Here is a 26,471-nt window from a genome sequence, read left to right on the forward strand (position 1 = left end):
GAAGGAGGGGGCACTCTTAAGAGTTAAGTTACACAACTCCCTTTTTATTTTTAAAGTGAGTGGATTCCTTGTTGCTGTGGCGGAGAATGATAAATTGATACCACATGTTGCTTCTAGACAAAAAAGTCTCTGTTTTGCATTGGAAGCCCTTGCAGCTGGTGTCTGGGTTAATGGACAGGCTTCACAAGGTAAACACAGTTTGGAAGAAGCTGAAACAGACATGGAGAGGAGGAGGAGGAGGAGGAGGAGTTGGGGGATTCTTGCATTTATAAGATGAAGAAGAATGGAGCAATCATCCCGTTGCCCCTGGCCGATACTGGTGCCAATAAAGCACTCCTTGAACGTTTGAAGTTTTTTTTTTCAACTAAAATTTCTTCAGCTCCAGTTTAGAATATTCAGCAGAGGACTTTAAAGAGATAGATGTGGATGGGGGTGGGGTAACCACAAAGAGAGAACAAGCACAGATCCTCAGTTTTAATACATAATGTGGATTACCCGTTTTATGATTTCTCTACCATCTAGCTGAGGTGGCTGGGTGGCGCAGTGGTTAGGGTGCTTGACTTGGAATTAATAGGAAGACAGTTGAAATCCTACATTAAACACCAGCTGTATGGTGCTGGATAAGTCAATTAACCTCTCTCAGCTCCCGTTTTTCTTTTCTTTCCCCACGTGTAAAAGGTGGATGATAATAGCAGGTTTGCTGTGAAGATAAAATGAGATAATACATATAAAGTGCTTTGCAAACCTTAGAATGTAACATCATTTATTTCCTCAAAGGCTGGTTTCTTCAGAGTTCTAAAGACTGTAGAGGTCATCCGGTCCAACACCTCCCACCCTACAAATGACAGATCCCTAGCAAACAGGCCCAGAGAGGAAGTTCAGTGGCTTTGCGCAGGTGGTAGGGTAGAACCAAGATTTGGACCCAGGTCCTTTCAAAATGAATCTGATAGGGGGCAGCTAGGTGGCGCAGTGGATAGAGCACCAACCCTGGATTCAGGAGGACCTGAGTTCAAATGCGACCTCAGACATTTGACACTTACTGGCTGTGTAACCCTGGGCAAGTCACTTAACCCTCATTGCCCCACAAAAAAAAAAGTATTAGTAATACAGATTAAAATAGAGGCAGATAGGTGTCGAAGTGCATAGAGCACCGGCCCTGGAGTCAGGAGGACCTGAGTTCAAATCCAACCTCAGACACTTAACACTTACTAGCTGTGTGACCCTGGGCAAGTCACTTAACGCCAATTGCCTCACTAAAAAAAAAAAAAAAGAATCCGATATATTTTTTTCCTTAAAACAGCTATATGTAAGAGTTGTGATTACATACAGAATCTTTTTCTGTTTTCACATAAAAATGTTCATCTTATTTTTCAAGTTCAAAATAAATTTTAAAGAAAAATTAAAAAAAAAAAGAATCCGATGCTCTTGCTGTCGCTTTAGCTATTTCCAGACCATGTGCCTTCGTTTATGGATTGATTGGGAACACAGAGTGAATAACCTGTGTTGCAGGTAAAAAATTTATTTTCAATATGTCCTAGAAAATAATGATCAGTTTCTGGTTAAACACAGTCATTTTTATGCTAATTCCTTCAAGGAGTGCTGAGCTAGGGAAACTCTGGCCTGTGGTTTACATAATGTAGCCTTTGTGAATGGAACTGTTAATCCCTTAATTCCACTGCCCCCTTGATTGAGCACAGCCCTAGGTGAGGTTATGTCATTATTGCTCTCAAGTGGAATCATCCAGGACACAGATTTACAAGTTCCTTTATTAATTAATCCTAGTGGGGTCTGAGATGCCATGGAGTTTGCTTCCATTTGAATTGATTCATAAAAATCAAAAGAGGACATAAGAATACATACCTTTGTTTTCTCTTCAGATACAGTATTACTCAGTGGAGTCGCATGGTCAGCATTTACATAGCGTGGTTAGGGGCAGCTAGGTGGTGCAGTGGATAAAGCACCAGCCCTGGATTCAGAAGGACCAGAGTTCAAATGCGGCCTCAGACACTTGACACTTACAAGCTGTGTGACCCTGGGCAAGTCACTTAACTCTCATTGCCTCCCCCCCCAAATACATAGAGTGGTTAAAATTGGCAAAACTCTTTATACATATTATCTCATTTGATTCTCACAACAACAGTGGCAGGTGGGTGCTATCATTTTCCCCTTTTTACAGAGGAGGAAATAGAGGCAGAAAGAGGTTAAGTGACTTGCTCAGAGTCACACAGCTATCAAGTCTTAAGTGTCTGAGATAGGATTTGAATTCAGCTCTTCCTGACTTCACATTCAGTGATCTATCTACCTACCTTTATGGGGGGGGGGGGGAGATGCAGTCTTTTCCCAAGCATGTAAAGATAGAACATTCATGATCCTGTACCCTTCCCATAACCTGGTTCTGGGATAAGCTTCTCCAGACTTAGCTAGGCTAGTCCTTGGACAACAGACATAAAATAATAGTGCTGGGTTTTGAATCAGAAGACTAGGGTTAAGCACCCACTGTGTGCTGGGTCCTGCACTAAGTGCTGGAGGTGCAAAGACAGTCAATGAAACATCAATCCTGGATCTGCCACTTGTAGCCTATGTGAACTTAATGAATCATTTCACCTCTCTAAGTCTGTTTCCTCATCCATCAAAGAAGGGAGGGGGATTGGAATAGATGAAAGATTGTTTTCCCTCAACGTAAGACTCACTTCATATTTGTGTGTGAATATATCTGTAAATACGCATGTATGCATATATGTATACAGAGAGAGCGAGAGCAAGCAAGAGAAAGTGAACATGCATGATCTAGGTGGTCGTCAGGCCTGGAATTAAGAAGACTCAAATCTGGCCTCAGACACTTACTAGCTGTATGACCCTGGGCAAGTCACTTCACCCTGTTTGCCTTAATTCCTCGTGCGTAAAATGAGCTGGAGAAAGAAATGGCAAACCATTCCAGTATCTTTGCCAAGAAAACCCCAAATGGGGTCATGAATTGGGTGACTGAAAAATGACTGAATAACAAGTATATTTGTGTGTGTGTGTGTGTGTGTGTGTGTGTGTGTGTGTGTGTGTGTGTGTGGATACATGTATATGTATTGTTTCCTCTCCAATAGAACATAAGTTCATTGAAGACAAGACCTATTTTTTTTTTCTGTTATGGTATGCCCTGCACATTGAAAAGGGTCTGACATATGTTAAGTACTTAATATCTATTTGATGATTGATTGATTGATTGATTGATTGGAAAAGGGCAAATGTCCCAATTTTTGAAAGAAGGAAAAGGGTGTAGTCTTTATGCTTGTCTTTACTTCTACTCCTATCAAAATTCTAGAACACATTATTAAAGAGATGAATGGTGAGCATTTAGAAAGGAAAGCAGTGATCTGGAAAAGCCAACATGGTTTCATCAAAAGCAAGTCATGCCAGTCTAACTTCATTACTTTTTTGACAAGATAATTAGCCTGAGAGGTCAGAGGAATTCTATAGACATCATGTGATTAGATTTCAGTGAAGCATTTGACAAAGTCTCTCATGCTGTCCTTGTGGACCAAATAGAACAGTATGACTTAGATGATAATGAATCTGGAATTAGGGGAATGACTAGACCCCAAAAGTAGTCACTTAATGGTTTGGTGTCATGTTGGACAGAAGTCTCTAATGAGATGCTTTAGGGATCAGTGCTTGGCCCTATGCTATTCAAAAGTTTTATCAGTATCCTAGATGAAATAGCTTAAAGATATTGCTTTTCAAATTTGATGGCAATGCAGAGCTGGGAAGCATAACACATGGGAAAACAGAATTAGGATCCAGAAATGCATTAACTAAATAGTCATAACTAATCATCAACATTTCCCAGAGCTTTGCATAGTGCTTGGCACATAGCAGGCACTGAATAAATGCTTGTTTCTTTTCCCTTTGTTCCCCCCACCCCTCCAAGACTGTCATTCTTCATCATAAAATTTGTTTTAAAAAGGAAAAAAGTTCATTAGAACTAACATGCTAAGAAAGTCTGATGTTATCTGTGATGTTCCACACCCATAGTTCCTCCCATCCTCCCCTGCCCCAAAGGCTTCCCAAAGGGAAGTGAAAGGAAGTATATTTTCATATAGCTTCTTTGGGATCAAGCTGGGTGATTTTAACTTCACAGCATTCTTTTTTTTTTTTTTTGGTGGGACAATTGGGGTTAAGTGACTTGCCCAGGGTCACACAGCTAGTAAGTGTTAAGTGTCTGAGGCTGGATTTGAACTCAGGTCCTCCTGAATCCAGGGCCAGTGCTTTATCCACTGTGCCACCTCGCTGCCCCTCACAGCATTCATTTTTTATCACTTTGTTGCTGTTCTTTCCATTTACATTATTGAAGATGTTCTATTGTTTCCTTGGTTCTACCTTCTTCACTTTGTGTCAGTTCATATAAATCTCCTGCTTCTCTGTATTCGTCATATTCCTTATTTCTTAGAGCACAGTCCTGTTCCATTATGTTCATTATCAAAATGTGTTTGTCTATTTACCAATGACTAGTCATCTTCTTTGTTTCCAGTTCCTTGCTACTACAAAAAGTGCTGCTGTAAATATTTTGGTGCATATAGGGACCTTTCTTTATATCATTGACCTAGCAGTGGAATATCTGGGTCAAAGGATGTGGACATTTTAATTGCTTAATTTGCATAATTCCAAATTGCTTTTCTGAATGATAGGACCAATTCAGAGCATTCCCCAACAGAGCATTAGTGTACCTTTCCAGAACCTCTCTAATATTAACTATTCCCATCTTTTTGTCATCTTTGCCATTTTGCTAGGTATGGAAACTTGAGAGTTGTTTTACTTTGGGTTTCTCTTACTAGTGATTTGGAGCATTCAGTAAGATGAAATTCAAGGGGAATAACTTTTAAATTGTACATTTGGTTAAAAAAAATCAACTTCATAGGTATCAGGTAGATGATATGTAGTTAGATGGGGGAGATGGGGCTGGTGGACTTGAAGGTGGCAGATAGAAAAAAGAAATCTAGTCAATTTCATTGTACTCTCTCCCAGTCAGGACATATCCCTAGTACAGGGTTCCCACTCTGTGCACCACATTTTAGGAAGAATGAAGACAAGTTGGAGTGTTTCCAGAATAAAATAATGAAGTTGATGAGGAGGGGCCTGGAATCTAGGGGATGATCAGTGAAAAGAACTGGGGGTATTTAGCCTAGAGGAGAAAAAAATTAAGGTGGGGGGGGGAGAGCAGAGGAGTTGGTAACAATGATGGCTGTCTTCAAAAGTGAAATGGGCTGCCATAAAAGGTGGTAGCTTCCTCCTCACTGGAGTTTTCCAGGATGATTGGATGATCACTTTGGGAGAGTTTTATAGAGGGGATTGTTGGTCAGGTACAGGTCCAACTAGATATCATCCGAAGTCTTTTCTAGTTCTGATCTTCTGTGATTTCAAGCTTCTCTCCCCAAGTTTCAATAGGAAAACTAGTAACAACAACAGTAAGGATGACTAACATTTATGGAGTGCTTGAAGGTTTGTAGAGCAACTCACACATATCTCCCATTTAAATGCTTACTACGACTCAGGGAAGTGCTGATGCTCTTTATTTCCCTCATTTTCCAAATGAGTAAACTGAGGCAGAGGTTGAGGTTAAGCTTCTTGCCTAGGTCCCACAGCTAGTGAATATCTGAGGCAGGAATTAACCTCAGGTAGCGAGAGCATGACAGCTGCAAAAGGAACTCCAGCACACATCACGGCTGCTAATTTGGGCATTTTTGAGGAGGATAATAGGAGAAGATAAGGTAGCTTTTAAAGCAAGATATTTTACAAACGTTCTGCCATGTAGAGTTCGAGCTGTGTCAATGGAAGGTCTATGTATCTGGAGAGCTATTCACATGTGGGTGTGTGGGGATTGGGATAGTGGTAGAGTATGTTTGTGTATGCGTATGTCTTGTGTTTTACTAATGTTACTGGAAAAACCTGTCTGGGTCTTATTAGGTAATTTAATGAGGTGCCTCAGGGAATGTATTCTGTCACTAATAACCTCCAAAATGAGTCTTGCAGACTTGAGACGTGGAAATAAGTCACCTATTTAATAAATTAGATTTCATTTCAGAATCCAAGGAAAATCAAAATTACCGAGTAAAATCAATAATGGACTCTCTCTTTAGAATAATATAATGGTCGCTTGACTAGAGGCAAGAATATCTTAGGCCAGCCATGTGGCATGGTAGAACCCAGGCACTTACTTTTTCAAAGCTATTCTTTTATAAGACAACCTCTTTAAAAATGGGTTGTTGTTTTTTAAGAGCAATAAATTTGTCCCGGAAACAACTAGTAGTGCCCTCCCCCAGCCATTTTGTAAAAATGAAATTAGATGGCACAAAGCTTTATTTACTTATTGAAAACTTACTCTCAGGAAGTAATATATAAAGAAGCAATTTAAAAATCTTCATTTCTGGGGCAGCTGGATGGCTCAGTGGATGGAGCACTGGCCCTGGATTCAGGAGTACCTGAGTTCAGATCCGACCTCAGACACTTAACACTTACTGGCTGTGTGACCTTGGGCAAGTCACTTAACCCCAATTGTCTCACCAAAAATAAAAAATAAAAATAAATTATAAAAAAAAAATCTTCATTTCTGACAAAAATGTTCTACCCTTTCTAGTCAGTGTTAAAAAAACCATTTATTTTACTATATCTTCAAATGCAAACTGAAAGGATTGTTGTAGTTGATAAGTATATATCAACTATATATTATATGTGGGGGTGGACCTGTGTTTTTTGGGGGAGGGGGTTTAATCAACATAGGGAGCTCCTCCTCAATGAATACAGATTGTCACCTGTTCTACAATTTACAGTCTTAGAGAGTTTCATGGGGCACCAGAAAAGACTTGCCCAGAATCACACACTATGTGTTGTGCCAAAGTTATTCAGTCATTTTTCTGTTGTATCCAACCTCATCATGAGCCCATTTGGAGTTTTCTTGGCAAAAGATACTGGAATGGTTTACCATTTTCTTCTCCAACTCATTTTCCAAATGAGAGAACTGAAGTAAACAGGGTCAAGTGACTTGCCCAGGGTCACACAGCTAAATGAGTGTCTAAGGCCAGATTTGAACTCATGCAGATGAGTCTTCCTGACTCCAGGCTTGGCACTGTGTATACTGTACCAAAGATAGTATACCAGAGGCAGACCTTAAACCCATATTCCTAATTCTGAGGCCACCATCCTGCCTTTCATAACCAAGTGTATATTATATAAAAGATTATTAACACTGGTAAATTCATCAAGGAGCATCTTAAAGTTCAGCAAAATGGTGGCCATCTCCCCCACTCCCCCACCCCCCCATCCCAACCCTTTTCATAATTGGTTTGGATTTAACAAAATTTGAAAAGACCTTCTCTCCTAATTCCATCCAACCCACCTCCCCCACTCCAAATGGCCTCTTAGTGTTGCATTTAGTGCCTGCAAAATGTAAAGAGATGTACATGGAGAAATAATGCCACCATATTGAGGAGGACATCCTCAGTGAAGGGTCTGTGGGAGGACATGGATGAGTGTCTCATAGGATAAGAAGGATGAGCTGCATGGAAGGGAGCCACAAGGTACAAGGAGTCTTCCACAAAGGAAAATAAGCCTGACTGTTGCTTATTGGTTGACATTTGATTTCCCAAAAGAGTATCTTGTTAGTTGTAAGTGTCATTTTGGACTCTTGTCTCATACATCAAGTGGCAGCTCTGGTCCCATTAAATGTGAAAGAGATGGATGATACTGAAAATTTCTAAAATGCTTTAATGCAATGAAAGGTTGGCTAAGGTCTCAGTGGTGACCTGCTGCCTACCTGGGTCTACTAGACCTAGAGAATATTCTTTTTTTTAAATAATAAACATTCTTATTTAAAGTTTTGAGTTCCAAATTTTATTTCTCCTTCCCTTCCCGCTCCCTGAGATGGTAAGCAGTCAGATATAGGTTATCCATGTGCAATTATGTAAAACCGTACCATATTAGTCATTTATATAAGAAAAAAATGAAAGTGAAAAATAGCATTCTTCAGTTTGTTTTTAGTCAATATCAGTTCTTTCTTTGGAGGTGGATAGTATGTTTTATCATCACTCCTTTGGGATTATCTTGGATCATTGTATTGTTGAGAATAGTGAAGTCATTCACAGCTCTTTGTCAAATAACATTGCTGTCACTGTGCACAACATTCTTCTGGTTCTTCTCATTTCACTGTACAGCAGTTCATATAAGTCTTTCCAGGCCTTTCTGAAACCATCCTGCTTGTCATTTCTAATAGCACAATAATATTCCATCACCATCATATACCACAGCTTGTTCAGCCATTCCCCAATTGAAGAGCATTCCTTTGATTTCCAATTCTTACCTACCACAAAAAGAGTTGTTAGAAATATTCTTGTACAAACAGATCTTTTTCTCTTTTGGGGGGATGTCTTTGGGATATAAACCTAGCAGTGGTATTGCTGGATCAAAGGGTATGCATAGTATTGTAGCCCTTTGGGCATAGTTCCAAATTGCTCTCCAAAATGGTTGGATCAGTTCACAACTCTGCCTATAGTGGATTAGCATCCCAATTTTCCCACATCTCCTCCAATATCTAACATTTTTCTTTTTTGTTTTATTTGCCACTCAGATAGGTGTGAAGTGACACCTCAGAGTTGTTTTAATTTGCATTTCCTAGAGAATATTCCTAGCCCATATTATCTCCTAATAAGGCTCAAGACGTTTACATAAAGTAAGTATCTGCTTAATTTTTGTTCATTTTTTATGGAAGAGCTGCCTAGAACAGGACTATTTTTTTTAAACTCCATCTCTCAGTTGTTTTTAATATGTTTTGGCATGTCCCTTGTTTCTTTTGTAGGAAAGTTTTTTTGTGTTTTAAACTTAACATTTTAGATTAAATATAATTTCTCAAACCATTAGCAAAGAAATATTCTTTTAAGAACTGTAAGAATAGAAGTCAGTAGAATATAATCTCCCAAGCAAAATTGGTCTCATTGTTCAGCCATTTATCACACATGTCGCCCATGTTCTTATCTCAAACACTTCTTTATAGCAGTTGTATGAATGCCAAAGGTACTGGCTTTATGACTGTTAGGTTATGTTGCCCCGTCAGCACTACAGTCCCGTCTTGCATGAGAGCACATGCTTCAAATGTTTGGAGTTGTTTGCTTATAGTAAAATCCTGTTGACTCTCTGTTTTTTAAAGACATTCTGGTGGAACACATGGATTTGTATCATCTACATAAATACAGTTGGCGATTGCCAATTTTCTAAAACTCGGATAACTTTTAAATTTGTTCTTTTAATATAGAGCGCCAAGAGAACTATTTCATCTTTACGTTGGATTAATTCGGCTGGCCTCTAAGACCCGATGGGGAGAATGCCAGCCTTTCTCTCCCTCTCTCTCTCTCTCTCTCTCTTAGGCTTCCCGTGAAGCATTTTGCAAATTAGGATCTGTCCATGCTGGGGTATGTGCCATGGCCCACTGGATCCATCCAATGAGCTCAATAATAACAAAAGTGATAACCCCTTGAATTCATTTTGAGCCTTGCTTCTGAGGAGCTGAAAGACCTTTACATATATTATCCTGCATTACCCTTACATCATTACTGTTGGGAAGGGATGGGACAAGTATTATAATGGCTGTAATGAAGATGGGGAAAACTGGAGTTGAGACTGATTAAATGACTTGCCCATGGTCACAGGGGGTTAGTCACTGAGGGAGCTGGGACGAGAATCTAGGTCATTCTTGTCAGGTGTTCTTATCTACCAGATGGAGTGGATTATTTCATGGCAGATGCTATGATTTGTCTTTTCTGCAGTATAGTGGCAAGTGGGAGGAAGGTAGAGTAGGATGGGGAGGGGGTGGGGTTCATCCTTCTACCTCCCACCTTTTAGACCCAAGCAAATCTTTCTGTCACTCTTCCTGTGTTTAGGAGTTATGTCACAGATGGAGATATGAGGCTGACTTTGGCAAAAGAAGATGTAGGGAATGGAACCCACAGGTTAACAGGGATGTCTTATCAATACTAATGGCCAGAAATAAAGGATGCATATATCTACTTCAGACAACAAGATATGCAAGGGGCAAATTCACTCTATCCTTGTATAACATTTAATTTCATCCCAATATGCCTCATTTTAATTAGACTTTAAAATAGATTTGGGGGTTTTTGGGGGGGTAGAACATTTTTTCTAAAATTTGTGGATTTTTTTTTTCTCCCTCTTACAGAACTCCATCCGTCACAACTTGTCCCTACACAGTCGATTCAAAAGGGTCCAAAATGAAGGGACCGGGAAAAGTTCTTGGTGGATGATCAATCCAGATGGAGGCAAAAGTGGAAAGGCCCCCCGGCGAAGAGCTGTCTCCATGGACAATAGCAACAAGTTCACCAAGAGTAGGGGGCGAGCGGCCAAGAAAAAGGCTTCTCTGCAGGCTTCCCAAGAAGCTACTGAAGACAGCCCCTCCCAGCTCTCCAAGTGGCCCGGCAGCCCCACCTCTCGAAGCAGCGATGAGCTGGATGCGTGGACGGACTTCCGCTCCAGAACCAACTCCAACGCCAGCACGATAAGTGGACGCTTGTCGCCTATTCTGGCGACCACTGAGCTGGATGATGTCCAGGATGATGACCCGCCGCTTTCCCCAATGCTGTATAGCAATTCATCAAGCATGTCCCCGTCAGTCAGCAAACCGTGTACTGTGGAACTTCCACGGCTGACTGACATGGCGGGCACGATGAATTTAAATGACGGACTGACGGACAACCTCATGGATGACCTCTTGGACAATATAACGCTCCCGCCCTCCCAACAGTCCCCCTCATCAGGACTCATGCAGAGGAGTTCTAGCTTCCCATATACCACCAAGGGATCCGGTCTGGGCTCTCCAACTGGCAGCTTCAGCAACCCCGTGTTTGGCCCTTCTTCTCTGAACTCTCTACGCCAGTCCCCCATGCAGACCATCCAAGAGAATAAGCCGGCCACCTTCTCTTCCATGTCGCACTACAGCAACCAGTCGCTCCAGGACCTGCTTACGTCCGACTCACTGAGCCATAGCGATGTCATGATGACTCAGTCGGATCCATTGATGTCCCAGGCCAGCACGGCGGTGTCTGCCCAGAATTCACGGAGGAGTGTCATGCTCCGCAATGACCCAATGATGTCCTTTGCTGCTCAGTCCAGCCAGGGAAGTTTGGTCAATCAGAACCTACTCCACCAGCAGCACCAAACCCAGAGTCCTCTTGGTGGCCATCGTGCCTTGTCTAATGCCGTCAACAGCTTGGGCTTGAGTGACACCAACAGCCTAGGGTCAGCCAAACACCAGCAACAGTCACCCGTCAGCCAGTCTATGCAAACCCTTTCTGACTCACTCTCAGGGTCCTCTTTGTATTCCACTAGCATGAACCTTCCAGTCATGGGCCATGAAAAATTCCCAAGTGATTTGGACCTGGATATTTTTAACGGGAGCTTGGAATGTGACATGGAATCCATCATTCGCAGCGAACTCATGGATGCCGATGGGTTGGATTTTAACTTTGATTCTCTCATCTCTGCTCAAAATGTTGTCAGTCTGAATGTGGGGAACTTCACTGGTGCTAAGCAGGCCTCATCTCAGAGTTGGGTGCCAGGCTGAAGGACCTTTGAGGAAAGGGGGAATGGGCAAAGCAGGTCAGTGCCCCTGTAGCCGTGATGATTTTTTAAAAGGAGGGTTGGATAGGTCTGGGAAGGGGGGAGGGGGATTTTCATCTGTTTCGTATTACTTTGGTTTTTATGACACATTAGGAAGTGAGTTCTCAGGGATTTTCATAAAAATCTGGTAATTGATTGCTAAGCCAAGTTAAGCGTTAACACAGTGGGTCTGCAAGTAGGAAAGTGCTATCTACTCAGAGCCTTACCTGATAAGTTTGCAAGCTGGTTGCTACAGATATGCTACCATATTCCTGGCCCTCCTGCCCTGCAAAGGTTCCCACGGTGGACAGTTGGGTGACTGGAACCAGCTTTGGGGGCCTCACTTGCCCCTACATTTCATACTCAAGGCTCTGCTGTCAATAACAGGCACACTACCGACACTCACCTTCTCCCCACCCTCTGATCCAGTTGAAATAGTATAAGTACATGAGGCCTAGGCTACCTCAGCCTTACCTGATCTCTTCAGGTTATTTGTTTGTTTGGTTTTTTTCCTTTAAATGTGCTTTCCAAGCACTCTAAATTTAGCTGTAAAACATTTTCTCTAGACTCTAACTTTGTAGGGACCCTCCCAGAAGCAAAAGTAAAATGGATTATTTTCCCACAATCATGTTAGCTGTGTGGTTTTTTTAAGACATACTGATACCATTTTAAAAAATGTATTTGGGGGGCAGCTAGGTGGCGCAGTGGATAGAGCACCGGCCCTGGAGTCAGGAGTACCTGAGTTCAAATCCGGCCTCAGACACTTAACACTTACGAGCTGTGTGACCCTGGGCAAGTCACTTAACCCCAATTGCCTCACTAAAAAAATAAATAAATAAAATTAAATTATTTTTTAAAATGTATTGGGGGGGGGGGGGCTAAGTGGTGCAGTGGATAAAGCACCAGCCCTGGATTCAGGAGTACCTGAGCTCAAATCCGGCCTCAGACACTTGACACTTCCTAGCTGTGTGACCCTGGGCAAGTCACTTAACCCTCACTGCCCCACAAAAAAAAATGTATTTGGAAGCAAAACCACTTGGTAGACCTCTGTAAATGGGAGTTGTTATTCAGTTCCCCTCCCTCCTTAGGGAACAAAAAGTCAGTCAATCAACAAATATTCCTTGTGTTTACTATGTGCCAGTCACTAGGGGATAAAGACAAAAGAAAATATTCTCTGCCCATGAGTAGCTTACATTCTAACAGAGGAGACATATGTGTGTGTGTGTGTATACATATACATATACACACATACACATATCTAGGTAGGGAGGTAAATAGATACACAGCATAGATATGAAGCAAAGAAATACAAACAGGGTGTCTCAAATCATAGTTATTTTCATAACTATTAAAGATACCCCAAAAGTCTCTGTGAAATTTTAATAAGTCTGTAAAGTGATTAAAAGCCATTTTGAGTGGGAGGACACTAGCAATAAGGGGAGGGGTGCCAAAGGTCAGGAAATGCTTCATGCAGAAGACTGTTCCTGAGCTGCCTTTCAGGGGAGGTGCATTCCAGTCAATCACTTAGTGAACAAGCATTTATTAATAGTTTACTAGGGGGGCAGCTAGGTGGCGCAGTGGATAGAGCACCGGCCCTGGATTCAGGAGGACCTGAGTTCAAATCCAGCCTCAGACACTTAACACTTACTAGCTGTGTGACCTTGGGCAAGTCACTTAACCCCCATTGCCTCAGGGAAAAAAATTTTTTTTAAATAGTTTATTGGGGCAACTAGGTGGCATAGTAGATAAAGTACCAGCCCTGGATTCAGGAAGACCTGAGTTCAAATCTGGCCTCAGACACTTGACACTTACTAGTTGTGTGACCCTGGGCAAATCACTTAGCCCTAATTGTCTCACCAAAACAAAAAAAAAGTTTACTATGGTCCAGGCACTATGCTAAGTGCTTGGGGTACAAAGAAAGGCAGAAATGTTCCCTGCCCTCAAGGGAGGGCACTCTCTCATGGAGACTATACATAGGCATATGGGGTAGCAGTTGAAAAGGGATGGGTTGGGGGCGGCTAGGTGGTGCAGTGGATAGAGCATTGGCCCTGGAGTCAGGAGTACCTGAGTTCAAATCCGGCCTCAGACACTTAATACTTACTAGCTGTGTGACCCTGGGCAAGTCACTTAACCCCAATTGCCTCACTTAAAAAAAAGAAAAAGAAAAGGGATGGGTTGGCATTTGGAGTGTTGTGTTTAAGGGACAAAGAGAAGACCCGTTTGGTGGGATCTTGGAGCTAAGAAAGGAGAGTTCTATCTAGTGAGGCTGGAAGACTAACTAAGGCTTTGGTGTATGACTTAGACACGGTATAGAGACTAGTCTCAAGACTTCCCAAACTTTTTTGGGATTATATCTAGAAGGCAAAACATAAGGAAGACTTTTCAGCAAATGCCAGACTTTGTTTGGAAGTTTGGCTAATTTCTACCCTCATATGGAGAAGAGTCTGGGCTCAGCAGAAATATGCACACTAAAGAACAGAAATGGTCAGAAGCTCAGTGATCAATAGGTGTTGGGGTGGAAGGGAACTCAGAGGTCACCTAATCATAGATCTAGAGCTGTGAGGCTAATCAGTCTATAAACACTGATCAAGTACCTCCTTTGTGTCAAGAACTGTGTTGGACCTGCAAGGCCACCTAGTTCAACCCCTCTGTTTTAGATGAGAAGAAAACTGAGGCCAAGGGAACTGAAGGGATTTGCCTGCTCCAGTAAGTAGCAGCAAAGCTAGGATGTGAATCCAAGTTCTCTGACATGTAGCCCATAATTCATCCTACTGCACCACTCTGCCTAAAAATTAAAAGTTATAACAACTTCTTTGACTCTCCCTGCTATAATATACCAAGGGGCAGCTAGGTGGCACAGTGGACAGAGTGCCGAGCCTGGAGTCAGGAAGACCTGAATTCAAACGCAGCCTCATTCACTTACTAGGTTGGTTCCCCTAGACAAATCACTTTGCCTTGCTTGCCTCAGTTTCCTCATCAGTAAAATGAGCTGGAGAAGGAATTGGCAAAATGCTCCAGAATTTTTACCAAGAAAACCCCAAATGGGGTCACAAAGAAGAGACCACAGCTGAAAATGACTGAACAACAAAAATAAGAACGATCTGTAGCTAAAGATTTCAGGGGTCTCTTAGAGACAAACTGGCCCCAGAGGATGAGTGGTTCTAAGTCTGGGAATGTCAGGAGTGTGATAATTCTATAACTTCTCAACTTTCCCAGGCACTGGAAAGACCCTAATGTAATTCAGACATCTGTGTTCAGTGATTTAATAGCCTTTGAGATGGTAAGGAGGCTGCAATGGAAGCTACTAATTAGGGTGATGGCCCTTCCTTCCCTGCCAGCCCGCTAATGTCTGGAGCCCACATCAGCATGATGGGACATTGACTTCAGAAGTTTACATATTTAGTTCTGGAAGACTAAATTAAATACTTTGGCCTCTGTTACAAAGACAAGGCAGATGTGTCAAGGATAGAAAAGTTTAATCTTTGGGCAGGAGGATCTCTCTTGAGCCTATTTAAAAGAATAATTTCAGAGAATACATATGCAAGAAAATGTATTTCTTTTCTTGGCTGATGTTTCCAGCTGTTAGGAATCTTGAAAATCACCCAACCCTATTTTTCAGGTGAGAAACCTAGTTAGTTACGCAAAGTCACCCAGATAGCCCATCTGATTCCCCTCTGAGTCCAATAGCTGATTTATTTGGTTTTTTAGTTTGATCTGGTTGAAAAATACGCACATGCACAAAAAACTTCTGAGTCCTCCATTTTAAATTTTGTGGCCCACAGTAGTATCTACAGTGACAAGCAGCTAAATAGGTTTGGAAATAGGATTCCTTTTTTGCATGGCAAAACTGGTCACTCAGTAGTTGCCTTCCCCTGCCCACCCCCCACTCCCCCAAAACACAAAGACTCAAACTTTATTTATTTAACTCAAAACATGTTCCTTTGGTTAAAAGGGAAAAGTCATTTAATCTTAAAAACCTAAATTAAGGAGAAACACCCAATGTCCTTTGTCTAATATCCATTATTTAGACCTCCCTAGGAAATCACAAGAACCAAATGGGGCTGAAAGGATTCCCATTGCTGGGCACATTATAAGTAATGAGTAAATACCTGCCAGTTGATCCATCTCCTCCACTTAACTTGTTTCTATCTTTAGGGAAACCTTCCCTAAAACCATCACAGATCAAAAGAAATATGGCCTGGATGGGGCAGCTAGGTGGCAGAGTGGATAGAGCACCAGCCCTGGATTCAGGAGGACCTGAGTTCAAATCCGGCCTCAGACACTTGACACTTACTAGCTTTGTGACCCTGGAAAAGTCACTTAACCCCAATTGCCTCACCAAAAAACAAATAAAACAGGGGCAGCTAGGTGGCACAGTGGATAGAATAAAGGCCCTGGATTCAGGAGGACCTGAGTTCAAATCTGACCTCAGACACTTAACACTTACTAGCTGTGTGACCCTGGGCAAGTCACTTAACCCCAATTGCCTCACTAAAAAAATTTTTTTTTAAATTAAAAAACAAACAAAACCAAAAGAAAAGAAATATGACCTGGGTAACAGAACCCAATTTCCTTTTACAAAGAAAGGATTTCTTCAGAATAAGCATATATCTTTGCGAGCCCTGTGCCTACAACTCATGCCTGTAGGGTTGTGCATATCTCATCAGGTGGCCGTGAGCATCGGTTCAATCCCAATCCTGCTACTTGCTGTCTTGAGCAAGTGACTCAACCTTCCCGGGTCTCCGTTTCCTCATCTGTAAAATGAAGGTGTTGGACTACATGTCATGCATTAAAGTAGCTTATCAGGGAGAATGCTGTACTTGGAGTCAAGAAGATCCGAGTTCAAATCCTGACTCAGGATTTACTTTACTAGCTGCATGACCCTAAGCAAGTCGCCATTCCTATTTTCTCCATCTGTAAAAGCCTCCAAAGTCTCTTCTAGCTCTAAATATATGATGTCTTCCACACTGCCTCTCTTTAACCAATACCCATAAAACACTCATCAAGTTTTGGAACTACCCCCCTCCAGTTGTATTTTTATTCATCTCATTTTATCCACACAACCCTGGGAGACAGGTATTATCACACCCGATTTTCAGATAAGGAAAAATGAGGCAGACAGTGCTTAAATGATTTGTACAGGGTCATACAAGCAAAGAAAAGTATCTGAGACTGGATTTGAACTCTGGTCTTCATGACTCCAATCCCGGCACTCTCTGAGTCACCCAGCTGCCTCTTTTGATGTCATTGAATGACAGCAGTAGGAGGACAGAGTTCTGAGACTGTGAAGGCCCTAAAGATGGCCAGTGACATCCAGGTGCAGAAATTCCTTTTTTTTTTTTTTTTTCTAAATTCTAGGATGGGTCTCCCAATACTCCCAAGTCACAGGCATCAAAACAGACCCTTATCACATTTGCCTTTTTGAACATAACTTTTGGTGTGTGTGTGTCTTCCATTGGATTCTCATCCTATCCAGAAAGATGGAGCAGGCAAGGAGACGGCTCAGGATGTCTCTTCCTTGATCTCTGCTTTCATGAAGCCTCACAGAGTCCCCAAATGCAACCCTAGGAATGGTTTCTTGGGCTCGTCCTTTTAGGTAGCTGTGCAGTACGGTGGATAGAGCACTGGGCCTGGAGTCATGGAACACCCTGAATTCCATTCCAGCCTCAGAAACTATCTGTGGAACCCTGGGGCAAGTCCTTTAGCTTCTGTCTGCCTCGGTTTTCCCTGTCTGTAAAATGGGGATGATGATAATAGGACCCGCCTCACAGGGTTGTGAGGATCAAACAAGAAAATTATTGGAAAGTGCTGAGCGTGGTAAGGGCTATGTAAATGTTAGCTATCATCATCATCATTTTTACTCATTGTCTCCATACTTCCCCAGACATTTCTTGGCTGACTTATTGTCTATTCTGAGCTGTGTTGTTCAGTAGTCAATGGAGCACTTCTCTCTGACCAATTGACCATCTTGCTAGAGAGATGTAGTGAATCTTCTCAGGAAGCACAGGGTGTTTCACAGATGCTTTTTACTGTAGATTGGATAGAAACCCTTGTATCGACTTGTCTGGAAGTGGGGTAAAAGTAATTAACTGCCTTATTATAAGGACCACCTGCCTGGGCATTTGGAGATTAACATTTGGAGATGGACGACTTCTTGCTTCCATACTGGCGGTGGGAATTTCAGTGAATGCAGAGACATTCTGCCCCTACCCCACTCAGGAATATACCCTCTCAACTTGAATATTTGCCACTCTTCTCTGAAGTAAAAATAGCCTCTTTTCCCTTTTTCATGCCAAAAAGCACACATGTTCATTCAACAAGTATTTATTGACTGTCTGTTATTTGTCTACACTTACATAAATATCTCTTGTATTCTTCCTCTCCTTTCTACTCCCACTTTAACCTCACCAGTCCCTCTACCTTCATTTCTTGGGGGGGGGGGCAATGAGGGTTAAGTGACTTGCCCAGGGTCACACAGCTAGTAAGTGTCAAATGTCTGAGGTCAAATTTGAACTCAGGTCCTCCTGAATCCAGGGCCAGTGCTTTATCCACTGCTCCACCTAGCTGCCCTACCCTCATTTCTTCTTGGCTAGACCAAGTGCTGGACTTGGGTTCCAAATTCCAGTTCTTCCACTTAACTGTCTGGGTTACCTTGGGCTAGTCACTGAGACACAGAGTGATTTAAAGGAAACTGAGATAAGGGGTGACTTAGTTTCCTCATCTGTAAAAAAATGAAGAGATTGGATTAGATGACAGGCCCTTTCCAGCTCTATGCTCTCTTTTTTTAAAAGAGAGGAAGACTTAGGGCTGTAGAAGCTCTGGATTTGAATTTTGACTCTTCCCCATGCTACTTGCATGACTTTGGGTAAATCATTTAAACACTTTGGGCTTCATCTATTTCATCTGTAAATGAGGGCTCTGGACTGAGTGAGTGGCCCTTTTAGCTCTAAATCTCAATGATCAATGATAAAACAGGTTTACCTGCCCTGAGTTTGTCCCACCTCCATTTACTCTTCTCACAGTTGCCCAAATAGTCCTCCTGACCTACTGATTTGATCACTTTGAAATTGAGAAGGGTGTGCAATGAAGTTCAGAGGAAATATCCTGAAGGTGCTATGAGAAATTGGAGGAGAAAGAGATTACATTTACCTGAGTAATAAAGGAGAAGATTTTGAGGAGAGGCTTCATGGAAGTGGTGATCCGTGAGTTGGGCCTTGAAAAAAAAGGTGGGGGGGGGGCTCTCCATTGCTTGTCAGATAAAATATAAACTAGTTCTGTCATTCAAAGCTACACGAAGGTGACCTCTCAAATTTCTCATGCTGCTTTTTTAAAAAATTGACAACTTTGGGTTTTTCTGTCAATAATTGTCTGATATTCTACACCCACACACTTCTCCCAGCCCACCATGAACCCTAGTGCCCACCTTAACAAGGTAACAAGTATAAAGAAAGAATTGAAATTCAGCTCCTTTGGAGACAAACCTAGAACTCTTGTCAATTTCACCTCCTTTGTTACTGTGTTTATTTGTGTATAGAATTTTCCTGCATTAGATTTTTTTTAATTGTTAGGGATTTTTCAGAAAAATCATCTTTGTTTTTAAATATATCCTTCCCTACTTTCCCAACTCATTGGGCCATCCCTTGTAACAAAGAATAAGGTTGGGGGTGGGAGCAGTTTAGCAAAACTAATCAACACATTAGTCAATTCTGACAGCAACTGTATTATTCCACACCAGTTATCTCCCACCTCTGCTAATAAGGGAGGGAGATACATTTTCTCAACTCTACTCCATGGCCAAACTTCTTGGTCATTGTAAATTCATGGTCACTGGAAATAAAGTTTGGGGTACTTTACCACTGTGGCTTGGGTAATCTAATTAAGACTGGCCCTAATGATTAACCCTGTGCCCAGAATTGCTCTCCAAGCCAGCACTGACTTTTGAAATCGATTTTGTCCCGGTACTTCATAAGTGGGCTATTTAGAACTGAATTATCGGGGCAGCTAGGTGGCACAGTGGATAGAGCACTGGCCCTGGATTCAGGAGGACCTGAGTTCAAATCCTGCCTCAGGCACTTAACACTTAGTAGCTGTGTGACCCTGGGCAAGTCACTTAACCCCGATTGCCTCACTAAAAAAACAAAACAAAAAAAGAACTGAATTATCTTGTCTTTGTAGAATTAGCCTCCCAAGTGGATGACTCCCATTTAACTACTAATGAACTTGAAATGCTTCTGCTAACGTCTTCTTGTAGAGCTTTATTTTTTTCTATCAATCAGTGAATCAATAAATATTTATTAAAGACCAACTATGTGCCAGGCACTGCTGTCAATACAAAAAGAGGTAAAAGATGGTTCTTGCCCTCAAGGAGCTCACAATCTAATGATGAAAATAACAAACAAACATATTTATACAAATAAGCTATATATATAGGAAAAACAAGAAATAATCAACAGAGGGAAGACATTAAGAGGAGTTAGGAAAGACTTCCTGTAGCATGGAGATGACCTTGGTCTCCCAAACGTTTTAGCTTAGCTTCTACCAAGATTGAAGAACTTCATGGTTTGTGTGGTTCATAGAGGACCCAGTATGGCTAAATTCAGAGAGGCTTATTAGCAGTGTTGACCACTGGGTAATTTATTTGGTCACAACTGCTCCTTAAATCATCATTGGATCTCAGATTTAGACCTGGAAATGGCCTTAGAAAGCCATCTAATTAACCCTTTCATTTACCAGGTGAGGGAATAGAAGCCTAGAGAAATTAAGCTATCTGCCCATGTTTGCACAGCTAGAAAGTGGCTGACCCAGGACTCAGACTTGGGTTCTTGACTCCAAAACTAGCATACTTTTCCCCCTGTACTATACTGTCTGTCTTAGGACACTGTGATGAGGCTTCGTTCCACATACATAAAGTCACTCGTCCTTTGAAATTTAAAGGCCTAAAAAAAGCATTTGTGCAATGGTGAGTCTCCCATGGAACCTTTCTACTCTGTAGGATGAGTATTTCTGTGGCACACCAGAGTCCTAATTCCAACTGCCAGGAAAATAGTCCCATTTGTTGCCAGGGTGTTAGCAGAAGTAGGGAGTGTGGCAAGGGGGCTCGAGGAGCTATGAGGTCATCTGCCTGTCAACTCTTTTCTTTCTTCCCGATGAACCCAGGAATTGGCCTTCCTGCCTCCGTGTCTGTATCCACCATCTGTTACTTCCTGCCAGGGTTTGTCTGCTTCACTGGTCCACTGCAGGACAGAACACATTCTCTTGTTTTCTTGTTCCAGGATAGGATCATAGATTTAGGGGTGGATGAGATACCTCAGAGGTCCCATTGTCCAAACCTCCTTATATTCCAAATGAGAACACTAAGGCCCAGGCAGGTTAAATGAGTTGCCCAGCCATAGGGCACCAGACTCAATCCCATTGTAGACTGACACTAGAATGAGGTGAGTAGTAAAACCAGACCTACATAACAGATCTAAGCAACAATTAGGTTTGCAGTACTAAGGTAGAAAGCGTGGAAATGCCAAACAGTACCAACTGAGAGGATGCTCACAAGACAGATGGACACATATATGCATTAAGGTTTACAAGTAACTTTCTTCCAAACAACCCTATGAAAGAGGCAACATCATCCCTATTTTTAAAGATAAGGAAATTAAGACATCCAGTAACAAAGTGAGCTATCCAGGGTCATAAGGGCTAGTAAGCCAAGAACAGAGCATCAGTGAGGCAGTTTGATCCAATAGGGAATTTTTGCGACCTGTGCAGTCGTTTCAGTCATGTCCAGCTCTTAATGACTCCATTTGGGGTTTTCTTGGCAAAGACGCTGGGGTGATTTTCCATTTCCTTCTCTATCTCATTTGACAGATGAGGAAACTGAGACAAACAGGGTTAAATGACTTGCTCAGGGTCACAGCTGGTAACTGTCTGAGACCAGATTTGGACTTGGGTCTCCCTGATACCAGACCCAGTGGTAGTCTATCCACTGTACCACTTAGCTTTAATCATCTGTGTTTTATACATTTAAAAACATGTCCATGAGCTTCACCAGATTGTCAGAGGAGCAAAAAGAGGTTCCAAACACCTGATAGAGAGTTTTGAGGTTTGCAAAATCATTCAAGCAATTAAGCACAAAACATTTATTAACCACTTCTATGTGCCGGGCACTGTAGTAAGCATGAAGTTGCAGAGACAAAAATGAAACTCCAGGTTCTTAGTGTAGCCTGCGTTATCTTTACAAATGTTATTTCATTTGATCCTCACAGCACCTCTCTGAGGTAGATGATGTTGCTATGTTCTACCACAGATAAAGGAATTGAAGCTCAGACTGAATCATTTGCCCAGGGTTACACCAATAATAAGCTCCTGAATCAGAATTCGAACCATAATCTTCAGGGGTCCAGCCGGCTTTCTATTAACCCATCCCTGCCTCTTGTTAGAAACCTAGGTATATCTGTTACATGTCATCCCTTAAATAATACCAGTGAGAGATCCCATGATTAACATCATAGTAAGGGAATAGTAGTTTTGCAAGTTACAAGTTATTTACTTTAGATTTATATGATGCCTGCTTCCCAGAAGATGCTGCTTTGAGGAGCTCCTCCCGTTATCTTTCTCTGTTTGTTTAATGCTGGTATTGAGGGTTAGGACTAATGTACACGGGGTCAGCATTGCTTTTTCTCCAGGTGGTTATTTGCATTCCAAGGAGGCACGATTTGACCTCTAGCTGCGGCCGGCAGAGTCTCTGCTGAGTGGCCCCGTGTTGGGTCTTTGCTTGCTTGTGCTCACCTCAGACTAGCCTCCGCTTTGAATAGACTTTCCTGAAGAAAGATGCTTCCCCCCTCCCCCCCATAGGGAACCCTCATTCACCACAGGCTTTTCAAAAGCCCAGAGTCTGAACTTTTGTCATTCAGAAAGCCCAGAGTCGTCTGGGTCTTTCTCATTGCTGGCAACCCGCAGAAGAAAGTTGATACAGCTGTAGGATAGAGTTTTTCTATGGAGATGACTGGCATTCTAAGTCAGGGACATTCTTTTCTCCAAGGCTCTGGCATCCCAGCACTTGACTGTTGTTCTGAGCCTCTGATACTCACGGCATTCTGTCCATCCGTGAGTGAGGAGGTTACTACTCTCAGATAACCTTGGACCTGTTTGCTGAATGTGGGATTATAAATAGCTCCTTAGGTTTCAGATTATCATAATTAAAACTAGCTTCCTGGAAGGTGGGGAGGGGAGGCCTGCATTGGTAAGAGGGCCTCTTCTTTTTTTTTTTTTTTTAGTGAGGCAATTGGGGTTAAGTGACTTGCCCAGGGTCACACAGCTAGTAAGTGTTAAGTGTCTGAGGCTGGATTTGAACTCAGGTCTTCCTGACTCCAGGGCCAGTGCTCTATCCACTGCGCCATCTAGCTGCCCCCAAGAGGGCCTCTTCTAAAGAATAATAGCTGAAGGTAGGAGGTAGACAGAATATTCAAAATTACTGCATTACTGTTACTTCCTGCATTGGGGCTTGGAATGAGAACTCTCTCATAAATGCCTTTTGGGAAGTTTTCTCAATTGAAAAGCAAAAAAAGAAAAAAATGGGGGGGAGGTTTGTTTGTTTTTTCTTCATGGAGCAATTTCAAATCCAGATATTCCCAAACAGTTGATAGGCTCTTGGTAGAACACCTAGTGCTCATCAGCACCGCCCCCCCCAACCCCCACTTCCCCTATTACTAGGGCATGCAAACATTTTATGCTTGCCTGTGTGTGTGATGCACCCTTGGACCAACTGCTTTCCCTGGGAATGAGCTAGTGGTTGTCACGGTGTATCCTGGCATTGCCAACTCAGTGAGCCTCAAAGCCCCAAGGGCTCAGGGGGCATGCTTCAGGGAGATTGCCTCACTGTCCTCACTAGAGAATTAGTCATTATCACAAGATCAGAGCTCAGAGGCGCAAGGGGCCTTAGAGGGCCTCCAGTCCAACATCCCTTATCTTATGGAGAAGGAGAGGACTGAAGTCATTGGCCTCATGTCACCCAGCTGGTAAATTGTTCTGCCAGGACACAGCCCTTCCCCCCCCCCCCATCTTCTGTTTTTGTTTTTGTTTTTGCAGGACAATGAGGGTTAAGTGACTTGCCCAGGGTCACACAGCTAGTTAAGTGTCAAGTGTCTGAGGCTGGATTTGAACTCAGGTCCTTCTGAATCCAAGACCAGTGCTTTATCCACTGGGCCACCTAGCTGCCCCCCCCCCATCTTCTAATTCCAAGTTTACTGCTCTTTCCACTTTACCAGCCCAGAACTAAGCTTCATACTTTGCCCTGACTTCGTGATTCCCAACCTTTCTGGAATTTGAAGAAGACCATTGTTAACTTGCTATCTTCTTCTTACTTCTTCCTCCCTCCCCCAAAGTGCTGTATGACATATATTCGTTTATTTTTAAAGTGTAAGTAAAAATCTTGCTTTGCAATTCTATCCCGCCCCCCAAACACACACGCATACTTTGAAGTAATTGTAGATGTGTTAAATCTAATAGGGATAGGAGCCGTTAAGAATTTATTTATTTTAAATTTTATTTTATTTTTCATTTATGGAGTAAAACAAGCATTTCCATAACAAAGCCTAATAAAAAAGATGATATGGGGGCAGCTAGGTGGCACAGTGGATAAAACACCGGCCGTGGATTCAGGAGGACCTGAGTTCAAATCCAGCCTCAGACACTTGATACTTTCTAGCTGTGTGACCCTGGGCAAGTCACTTAACCCCCATTGCCCCACAAAAAACAAAAACAAAAACAAAAAAAAAGATGATATAGCATATGAAACTGAAAGCTTACTATATACAACTTGCTATTAGAACTTCAAACCCTCGCCCTCTACACCGAATTTTTGTTTCATCCCTTCTAGTGCTTGAAATGCCCTAAAACACCAGGAACACACACACACACACACACACACACACATTTCTCCTTAAGGAGTTCCCATTGCAGAACCTGGGCTGAGAGCATAGTACCCATCTCCACAAAAAGGTTGAGGGACAAATATTTTAAGGTCTTTTTGACTCCAGCATCTTTAATAAGACCCATGGCTGTTTTATTCCACTTGGTCCAATCTTCAGCCCTTCTTTCTCAATGAATTAATGTGAGGCAGTTAGGTGGCACAGTGGATAAAGTACTGACCCTGGAGTCAGGAAGACCTGAGTTCAAATCTCATGAAGGACAAACAACCACCACCCTAGGATGTTCTAGTCTGATAAGTGCTGTTGATTGAAGAGGTCATGCCAATGACCTCCTTATGGGTTTAGTGATTTTTTATTTGACTTGGAAGCTGCTTCCTCCATCAGTGCAAGTTGGTGCCTTCTCTGAACCCTACAAACAAAGTTGCCCAGGAAATTCAATGACTTTGCCGATGTATCCAAGGTTGGACTTGAGCCTAACTCTTCCTCCAAAGCCAGCTCTCTCCTCAGTCACCAGCTGTGTGTCCCTCAGCAAGTCCCTTAATTATGATTGCCTGTCCCCACCCCACCCCCCCAAAAGCATAGCTAAATGAAATGAGTATACTTCAGCAAATTGCAAGATGAAGCGGATTCAAAGAATAGTCAGTCTTACACCTGGATGCTTTCGAGAATCTAGAATCCTTTGGGGTTTCTTTAATAATAAAATTAAGAAAATTGCCTGATTTCGAGTGGGGTGAGGTTTGGTGAAGCACTTCCAAGTAGTCATTCCAGGTCACCTCACCGGAGACAGGTGCTCTTTGGTCAGAGAGGAATGAGGGACTAGGTAGGTGTTCAAGACCTAAATGGCTTCATTAGTATCTTTAAAGCAGTGCTTGATAAGGAACCCTGCACTGGTGAGTGCGCATCAGTAGCCAAGACATCCTAGCCATTTCTACTTACATTTGGGAAAATTTAAGCTCCCTGAAGGCAAGAACTATTTTTTCTATGTATCACCACTACCTAGCACAAAGCATTGTATACTATAGACACTTAGTAAAAGCTTATTGAATTAAATGCATATTAGAAACTCTACTTCATCAACTTCAGGAAAGGATATTCCATTATTCCTATCCTCCCAGAATCTTAGGTACTCACTCATAAGAAGGAGGGGGAAATAGGGGGAATCCTCCTATTGCTAAGAGACCTCAAATCATTTACAATATTAGCCATTATTTTTGTATTTCCCTGGAAAGGTAAGACCTGCCTGTCCCCTATTGTGCATCCTTGGCTATAGTACATCGTACCCTGATTAATTACCTCTAGTTTGGGGTTTGGGTTTTTTTCTTTTTTGTTGGTTTTTTTTCCTGTGAGAAAATCAGACAGTACAAATTTTCATGCTCCCTCCCCCCTAGCAAAATAGAAAGGCATTGAAGGCTGATTATAAATTCCAGATGTTAAGCTTTTCTCACAGCTTCTCATTTTTAATTGACTGGAGTAGTGGGGAAAGCCCAAGATTTGGAGTCAAAAGACCGAAGTTTGAATCCCCCCCCAACACTAGATGGATGACCTTTGGGCAGGCCATCCCTCCCCAAAGCTCAGTTTCTTCATCTACACAATAAACATGGTTAATATTTGCACCATGCATGTATGCACCTTTATGGAGTTGTTGTGAGAACAATGAAGCTTAAAGTATTCTAGAAATGTGAGTGACTCTTCATCATTTGGGATTAAGGTGTAGGAATTGCTTGCTTAGTATAAAAGTCCAGAGAGTAATACTATGTATATCTAGGAAATAAAACGTAACTTGTAGTCATGGCGTGATGGAAGCTTCTTACAAGTAGGGATGATTTCATTCTTTGGGCATTTATCCCCAAAGCCTAGTACAATACCTGGCACATAGTAGTTGTTTATTAAATACTCATTGGCATC

The 26,471-nt window shown here is 42.1% G+C and overlaps 1 protein-coding gene across 1 annotated transcript in view; it reads left to right on the top strand.

Moving 5' to 3' along the window:
• Positions 1-26,471, top strand: part of FOXO3 (forkhead box O3) — a 178,078-nt gene that overhangs the window by 134,464 nt on the left and 17,143 nt on the right. The window contains exon 2 of the mRNA XM_044002001.1: positions 10,211-11,646. Within this exon, the coding sequence (XP_043857936.1) occupies positions 10,211-11,611 (1,401 nt within the window). The 3' untranslated portion in view covers positions 11,612-11,646. The remainder of the gene's footprint in view (positions 1-10,210; positions 11,647-26,471) is intronic.

This window comes from Dromiciops gliroides, chromosome 4, assembly GCF_019393635.1.
Source record: "Dromiciops gliroides isolate mDroGli1 chromosome 4, mDroGli1.pri, whole genome shotgun sequence".
Taxonomy (NCBI): domain Eukaryota; kingdom Metazoa; phylum Chordata; class Mammalia; order Microbiotheria; family Microbiotheriidae; genus Dromiciops; species Dromiciops gliroides.